The following is a 9,050-nucleotide window of genomic DNA, read 5'->3' as shown; positions in this document are numbered from 1 at the left end:
GAAAACGTAAATCCTTCCCCTTTCAAAAAACCTTGGGGTTTTGCCGTCCAAACCCTAGTCAGGGTTTGCTTCAAAATCCTCTCCACGGTTCTTTTCATAGCCCTGTTTAGGGTTTGGTCGAAACCCTAATCTCAAAACCCAGGCTACCTCAGAAGGCGTTTTTCTCAGAAGAGTCATTACGGACTGAGCTCCTGTTTGTTACCCTCCCCTAAACCATGCAAAAGGAACGCTGCCCACGGCAGATTTACATGGCAACATCAAGACATAGCATCTCCATGGATCAGCTTTTCACTTTACAAAATTTGTGATACGAAAGTTGCTGTTGGCCATCTATCACAGTCTTCTGGGGCTTCGCTAAAACTCTTTGACAAAAGTTAACTTCCCCATAGCTTAAGGCATCTCTCTCCATATCAACTCCAGAGCCGCTTTACTCGAAAAGCCCCTTGAATCTGCGACAGGAACTTGGTTAGCATCAAAGATATAGGTTTTCTCTCATAAGGATCATCTATGGATTGGTCATTTTATCAGAAGACAGACATCGGCCGGAGAAATGGTGAAAAAGGAGAAGACGGGAACCATGGCATATGTGCGCTGGGAGCAGATCAAGTGCTGGCTATTCTGGAGTATTTGCCGGTTCCCTCGGTGTTAGCCTTTGGAATGACATGCAGGCGGTTCAGAGAGCTTTGCGATTCTGATGCACTTTGGGCTCTCATTTGCAGACGGGAGTGGGGGAGCAATGCCGTGGATGCTTGGCCTTCCTCAGGAAACAATAGTAATTTGGGATGGAAAGACCTGCATAGGCAGATGCTTGCTCTGGGTTCCCTCACATGGCACAGACTGCATCAGGGGGACCTAGTTCCGGCTGCCCGTGCGTCACACTCCATGGTCACTGCCTCAGAGAAAATCGTCATCTTTGGAGGAGGTCATGATGGAGGTGAGCCTTTTGTGTATTTAACTTTGCTATTTAAGAATATTATGTTATATCTGCTGCCCTTGGCAGCAATGAAGTTGAAACAATAGCAAGAAGGTTTACAAATCACAAGGTCATTAACTATACAAGAAACCATGGTTAGTTTCTTGGGAAATTTTTCCTATGGGCAAAAGCATAAGTCTCTTTCATCCTTGGCACTCCCTTGTACATTACTGTTTTAACAAGGCAGAGAGAGAGAGAGAGAGAGAGAGAGAGAGAGAGAGAGTGAGTTGTATTAGCATCTGCTAAACACAAAAGGTCCATGTGACTAGAAAAAACTAATACTACATCTGAAAATTATGTAGCCTCATGGGAGCAGGTGCAGACCAGGAGGTCCTAGGTTCAAAACCCCACAAGGTACTTCCTCGGTAGCATCGCCTATGGGTGGAAAAAAAGGCGCCTACAGGTGGTGAAAAACAATAACTATGGGAGGATCTTCGGCCTAAGGCCAGTTGATTAAAAAAAGTAAATAAAACAAATACCTTATGAGAATAAAACTATTTTTGGTATAGTCCTTAGTGTGCAGAATCTAGACTGTTACTCATAGGTGGAGTGTTCAGCTCCTCTTGCATCTCTAGGGCTGGTTCATTCCTGTTTACGCTGAAAGATGGGTTGAACATGTCGTGTGGGGGCCTGAAGTTTGAACCCTCTGCATAAGCTGCTACCCTTTTTGCTGTATCTGAGTCTCAGTGCTCTTAGTGTCCCGCTTTCTGTTTCCTGTGGAGCATTGAGGATTTTTTCTGAGGTTGTGGGTGTGCGCTCTATCTAGGGCGTTTGTGGACTCTATTTTTTCTGTTGACTGTCCACCAAAAAACCCCAATCAATCTTTGGTTGGTTGGGGTTTGGGGTAGGACTTTTGGAAATATTGTTTTTCTAGAGTTTGTATTTTCAATAAGGAAGGCTAGCCCTCTTTAGTCTGGGTGTGCCATCAAATTTTCAAAGGAGCCACTTGCATGTCAATAGATTCTGTAATTTCTCCCATGGATTTTATAATATAATATAAGTGTTTCTCTGTCTCTGGTTCCCTCATTGAACAAACCCAAGAAATCCTCATCTCCCTGAGTACAATCACTTCTGCCACTCATCTTCCTGCTTTGAGTGAGTTTGGAGTGAGCATACTCTTAGTTGTACCAACTGTACCTGCAATAAATGGGACATTCTGACGTACTTTGGTTGGACAATTATGTAGTTCTCATTCATTTCAAGAGAGCGGTCTTTGTATGCTTGCATTGTTTTGCCCAAGGGTGCAGAGCACCGTATCCTTCCCACCAGCACTGCATGAGATCCAGCCTTATGATTTTGTGCAGGTCCTTCGTGGACATATACAATATATTCTTGGTTGGTGTGATGAGGACCACATCTTTTACGTGTTTGAGATAATGGCTCTTTCTAGTTGGCTGCCTATACCCCCTTTTGTTGTGATATGTTGCTTAAGTTGGTTTACTTTATGTAACATGACTGGAAGCTAAACATGATTAATGCTAATTAATGTTGATTAGGAAACCACTAATATACTTGCATAATCAAAACACAGAGAGAGAGAGAGAGAGAGAGAGAGAGAGAGAGAGAGAGAGAGAGAGAGAGAGACCTAACCTACTCCTACTCTATGCAATGAATGAAATATATGCAATGGAAAACGGAGATCTTAACTCAGATCTGTAAATGTATGTTCTGCAATTTTGCTACAGTGCATACCCTAAATGAGGACTTGCTGTCCTCCACAAGAGCAAGAGAAAAACACCTAAGGAAGCTGCACACTGATGATCCTGAAAAGCTGCATCTTCTGCCCGGGCAGTGGCACTACAAACTCTGCTATCCCTTCCCTTCATGAATGACATGACTGCCTTTTAATAGGCATTTGGATGCTGGTCGGCCTGAAGTTGTCACGTGCACACCTCAATTCTGGAGTGACGTGGACATGCTTCCCACTTGCAGCCATCTCTTAGGCAAGTTTAGGGGTAGAATATGGTCTGATTTGGGCAGTTTTGAAAGTCCAATAGGCCCTTGGAGGTGGATGTGCACCAATAGATGAGACAAAAGTCGGGCACAATATGAACATGTTTAATGACCTTTTGGATGATACTTTTGGGTTGGAAAAGGGCTGGGTGACCAGCATGTGACCTACTATCAGGTCCCCATTTAAAGGGAGGCCAAGGGTCATATGAAGGCATCCATAGCCAAAGTCTGCAAGACCAAAAGCAAACCAAGGGTGTGTGGCGGATCACCAAAGAAGCTGTGAATTAGTAGGACCGAGCAATTTTTCGTGTGCGCTAGAGCATGCACAAGTGGAGGACAGCTAGAAAGCTTTTGTATGCATTGTAGCTCCGTCTCCATGTGGAGAAGATACTTTTTAGGCTTTCTATGCGGTTTTCTCCTTCTTGAGTGGGCAGTGCAAAAGTCGATCCTTCCACGGAGGAGTCTCTCGCTAGATGAATCACTAGCTGCTCTTGGTTCGAAGTAACTGTTTGCTTCCAAAAGGGACGTAAGCATGAACAATGAGGTGATTTCCGTCCCCGTCTAGTCTTACAGACCTTGTTTTCAAGCATGTGTGGAAGAGTGTCCATGGTTGCGAAGACATGAATGTAGGCAGGAATCAGGATCAGGGTTAGGGTTACATGTTAGCTGTTGCTCAACGATGAAGATGGAGAGAGAAAGTGAGCAAGAGAGAAAGAGTGAGAGATTGAGAGAAAGGGAGATTGCACAACAGATTTGGCACAAACTCACATGCTCTTGATTGATTGAAAGATGCAAGTACAATATCTTTTTGTAGGTTCATAAGAACCTTACTTTTGACGCATTAGATGATGTCATGGGTGACATCGTGGATAACATCATGTGTTGACATCATGCATGACGTCATAGATTGATGTCATCATGGATGACATCATGTTGACATCTTCATGAATGACATCACTATTGACATCATCATGGATGATGTCATCACATATATATAGCTAAGAGGTTATTCTCTGATCATGTCTTGGTTGTGAGTCCCATTGAGGGATGTTTTTTGTGACGATGAACCAGTGTATAGGAACAAGTTCTGGGAGGAGAACATAAGATCAAGCTTTTGAGTAGGGTTCATTTGATGGATATATGTAGCTTGAATTAGGTGTGAAAGGGTTTCAAAATTGGGGCAATTAGTTGGGGCAGAGAAACACCCCTTACATGTGGCATGAGGTTATAAATTGCACATTCTTATAAGGTGAATTTGGGCGTGTTCTTGGATTCATCTAGGTATATCTTTATGTTGTATTAGCGGACATGTAAATTTCACATTGTGAAGTTTTCATCCTAGTTGCAGCCAGTTGATATTGTGTTAATTCTTTCTATCTTTAGTGGTGCATATGCCCTATCAACTACCTTTTTGTTGTAATAATTCTTTCTATTTGTTATGATCCTTAGTGCTAGCCTTCATTATGGCTGAGTCTGCCCTGAATCTCCGGAGCTCTGATAGAAACTCAGTACACAGACCTTTGTATGAATGTATGCTCTTATGTGTGTGTGTGAGGGGTGTGTGTGTGGGAGCATATATTGATACCAAGTTCTACACCCACTATTGGGCACTGATGACATTAGTGGGGATGTTGTAGTATCCAGTCCATACTATGCATGGAGTTGATGGTTTATTGTCTTGTGGATGAGGTTATAAATTGCAAGTTCTTATAAGGTGAATTTGGGCATGTTCCTGGATTCATCGAGGTATACCCCTTACATGTGGCATCTATAACCTTATCATTAAGGTTATCAAAAGTCAAGTATTAATGTTACTTTGCAGCCTGACTATGAAAACCAACGATGTACTGCCACCTTCAAAGTCATGCACCATCTGTCTGCAGTGCTGGGGAAAGTTGCCACCAAGCATCGAGAAGGCCTTAGAAGGCTACGTGGATGACAGATAGCCGACGACTATCTCAGATGGCTCTGCAAGGGTGTGCGCAACCATGCCAGCAGCCCACAACCCCTTTAGAGGTGGTCAACTTGCCTCCTATGGAGCACATCTTAAAATGTAACTGTAAAAGGTGTGCCCCTTCAATGCTTTGTATACCCGTCACCTCTCCTCATTAAGCCTGTAAGCCACTCTGGGAACTGTTTGTGACTCGGCCAAAGCACACTCAAAGTGTACTCCAACTCCACGCATGCTTTGGTTTCTGTACTTTCTGTCCAAAATTCAGAATTTATTACAGTAGTAAAAACTTTGTTGAAGAGTTCAAAAGTTCTATTCTATATGCGTTGTTTCTCTTTCTAGGCATTTGTATTTGCACATTTTGTTGAATACAATCTTGTGTGCAAATATGGGTTATTAAAGCCTGCACATTAAACATGCTTCCACACTTGCATTTAGTCTAGAAGAGGGTTAGTGCACAGAGGCACTCTTCCCCCTTGTTTCTCTGACATCCAACACCTGATATTACTGATGTGTGTGTGTGTGTGTGTGTGTGTGAGAGGAGAGAGGAGAGAGAGGAGATTCTCCATGGTTATAATGATGGGCAACTGCCCCGTCACCTTCTCATACCAGCCTGGACAGGTCCTTGCCAACCTCCATGCAAGGCCCTGGTCACCTTTTCGGTACAGCCTGGCCAATTTTTTCTGTACTGAACTGCTGCGTCCATACTGTGCTGCACCTGTCCGTACAGCGCTGAACCTGCTGCTTGTACCTGCACCCTACAGACATACATCTCTGTATTATTTGTACCGGTCTGTACAGGTGATGTACAACTTGTAGCTGCTTGTCTGTCCGTACTGTACCAACAGTACCAATTATACTGTGGCTTCTACCTGTTGCTGATGTTGATGTAGCTGCTGTGTTCTTGGTCATTCATATCAATAATGGTCTACCCTTCTTGCACCCGTTGGTGGTGCCTTTATATCTGCTGTTCCTGTTTTGGGGTACATGTGTACTGGCTGAACATACCTTCACGTCTGTGTCTCAGTAGCTGGAGCCTCTCCGCTGGTCTGTACAACAGTCCTAGCCTGGTCATCTGGCTGTTTCGCAAAAGGTTCTGCCTAAAGCACCTCCTTTGCGACAAGCCCTGTCTGTATGGCGGCCCTCAGGAGTGTAGAAGCGCATCCTATATTTGCACCTCCCTTCTCCTGGTATGCCTGGCATTCTTCATTCTTTCTTCTGCCCCTGCTCAACCTTCCTTGACTTGCTTTAGGTGGGAAAAAGAGACATTAGCTTTATGATTTTAGATTCAACTTTGGTAGTGGTGCATGTAATGGCCTACAGGACACCCAAAGCATATAATGTTTTTTTTTTCCCCTTTCTCTGGGGGGTGGGGATTCGGAGTCTGCGTAATGTAGGGAAAAAGAGTTTTTTGTGATCCTTCCTGTCTGTAGGCCCTTAGGTCACAAGGTGCTTGTGCCTCTGGTACGATCTTGGATTTGAGACTTGACTTGCATGGATTGTGGGGGTGAAATTATGACTTGAGGGTAGGAGGATTAGGAAACGATCCATCAACGCGATGATGAAAACCCCTCTTGCCGATAGGGACTCCTTAGACTTTTCTTTTCTTAATCAAATAACATGGATAAACAAAAACTTTCAGTTGGTTGCTTTCCAAAGGTGGTCATGTATGGAAGGTTTTCTTTGTTAAGCAGGGTCTTAAGCATGAAAAGCCTCGTTGCCTATGTTGGGATTTCTGCCAGTAGCAAAGTTTACTGATGCTTTTGCTGAGCAGCAGGTTTCAAAAACACAAGTGCATTTTGTTACATGAATCGAGATCCCTTTCAGTGGCTTGTTGATGAGTTAGTGTCTTTTTTACAGGCCGCCACTTGGATGATACATGGGTAGCACCCTTGCCAGTTGATGTCTCTGAGAATATTGCCTGGCAGCAAACCAGTGTTGGAATTCCTGGTGGCCGTTTTGGGCAAAGTTGCACCGTTGTTGAAGATACTCTTGTATTGTTTGGAGGGATAAATGACCACGGGACAAGGCAAAGTGATACCTGGATCAGCAAAGGAGTCAATCATGAGAGTAGATCTTTTTGGCAACTTTTAGAAGTTGCAGCTGGGCCGTGTGCACGTGGTGCACATGCAGGTTGCTATGCAGGGGATAGCAAAGTCGTGGTGTATGGAGGCATTGGATCAGATGGTGTCAGACTGGATGACACATGGATTTTAGACCTTTCTGAGAAACCATTGCCTACATGGCGTAAGGTTAATACATTTATTTCGCCGCCAGCTCGTTCGGGTCATACTTTGACTTGGGTTGGTGGTAAGTGTATGGTTCTGTTTGGTGGGAGGGGGACAAAGTTTGAGGTTTTGAATGATGTGTGGCTGCTTGATATGGAAGGCGGGTTAGCAGAGTGGGTGGAACTTAGGGCATGTGAACTGCATCCTAAGCATGATGTTCCAGCACCACGTGCAGGCCACTCAGCAACTCTTATCGTGGGAGGAAGAGTTCTTATTTATGGAGGGGAAGATGCTAAGAGATGTCGCAAAGGAGATATTTGGGTGCTTGATCCAAGTGTGGGCGTCCCAGTAGGAAACATTTCAACATGTATTGGCCTCCATTACAGGAGAACGCAGAAAAATTATAATAGCAAGTTTAACCGGAAGTTTTGGAAGAAGTTGAAGCAGTGGGGCCAACCGCCTAGCAAGAGATCATTTCATGGAGCAAGCTCAGTGCATTCTGGGTGTGCGGTTCTTATCTTTGGTGGTATGGTGGATGGGGAACTCAGGCCAACTGCCCCAGCAGGACTTGCATTTGATGCTGAGCTGTATTTGCTGCAATTGGTACCATAAATGCTATTGACGAAACCTTTGTGGCTTGGATCATCTTCTTATTGACTGACATAGAACACTAGGGACCTGGTTAGTCACCTTGGTGTATGCATAAATGTAAATATTGGTCTTGTGGTTCGTAAACTGTCTTTAATTCCCTCGTTGAAATGCCATAATGGCATGTTATCAGTGGTGAACCTTTCAAGTAGGAATTCAGTTTTAAAGCATGGCAATCCCGCAGTCAGTTCAACTTCATAGTGTAACTTCCATTATCCTTCATGGTGTACCCAAGGGCATTTGAGTGAGGCGGGGGGGGTTTTATTGATGTGAGAGTAAAAGCTTTTTTATGGATTTGGCATTAACAATGTAGTTCACAAGCTTAGACAAGTACACGTTAGTGATGTAAATTATGGTCTTGACACATTCAACTGAATATATGGTGCCACATGATTTTGACCAACAAAGTAGATTTGTAGTTCTGGCTTGAAATAGTTTTGTAGACTAATTGACCAACAGAATTTAAAGACCATGTGCTTTTCCCAGTCTAATGGCTCAAGAGAATTTAAATACCATGTATTTATGCATATTAAGAAATAATTGTGGATAATCAAAGTACAAAACCCACTTAGCAGACACACTTATTACTACCTTGGTGCTTATGTTTATGTTCCAACACCAATCACGTGGCATCTAGAAGAGGGCAACGTTTCCAAAGTTTTGAGTCGATCATGGATTTTCTTGACATCAATCTTGGTCATCAAGACTAGGAGAAGCCTGGTGGCTTGTCTGTTTTAGAGCACCAAAGCTAACCAATTGTGTAGTCCTAATCTTTATCTCATTGAAGACTAGATCAATGAAGTGGAGGTATTGGGTTTGAAATTACCCTAGTGGCATGTAAATTAAGCGTTAACTAGAATTAACACAAAAATCCAACTTGCTAATTTCACAAGATGCTAGTTTTATTGAATGATAAAGCTATCTAACGAGAAGTCTAACTTGCATTAAGTAAGGATCTAAATAAGATTTTATGAATATGGGTTATCAACTCCTACAACTTCAAGTTGGAAATACAAAATAGACGATTTGCTTGTATTAGGTCTTGCATGGCTTGGTGGTCTTTTCAAACTCATTGTCTTTAGGTACTTTATGCTAGCATGGAAAACAAACTCAACGTCACATGCGTTCTAGCCTTCATGATCCACAAAAAATTTGAACTAGGATGCTAGTAAGGCAACACTTAAACTTCTCTAAGTAAAATATCAATACTAGGCATTGTAGCTTTGTAATGGTGCAATTTCTTTCCTTGTTGAAGATCTATATATTGGCATAGTAAATTGGGTGATGGAAACTCCTG

General features: G+C 43.1%; 1 protein-coding gene across 1 annotated transcript in view; it reads left to right on the top strand.

Annotated features, from left to right (window-relative positions):
• Positions 1 to 7,929, top strand: part of LOC147633999 (Kelch repeat-containing F-box family protein) — an 8,212-nt gene extending 283 nt beyond the window's left edge. The window contains exons 1-2 of the mRNA XM_086805078.1: positions 1 to 934; positions 6,738 to 7,929. The exon at positions 1 to 934 is cut by the window's left edge and continues 283 nt beyond it. Of these exons, the coding sequence (XP_086661204.1) occupies positions 508 to 934; positions 6,738 to 7,717 (1,407 nt within the window). The 5' untranslated portion in view covers positions 1 to 507 and the 3' untranslated portion in view covers positions 7,718 to 7,929. The remainder of the gene's footprint in view (positions 935 to 6,737) is intronic.
• Positions 7,930 to 9,050: the final 1,121 nt, after the last annotated feature.

Source organism: Cibotium barometz, chromosome 11, assembly GCF_041138505.1.
Source record: "Cibotium barometz isolate CiBa-2024 chromosome 11, ASM4113850v1, whole genome shotgun sequence".
NCBI classification, from domain to species: domain Eukaryota; kingdom Viridiplantae; phylum Streptophyta; class Polypodiopsida; order Cyatheales; family Cibotiaceae; genus Cibotium; species Cibotium barometz.
This window is presented reverse-complemented; position numbering and strand designations above follow the sequence as displayed.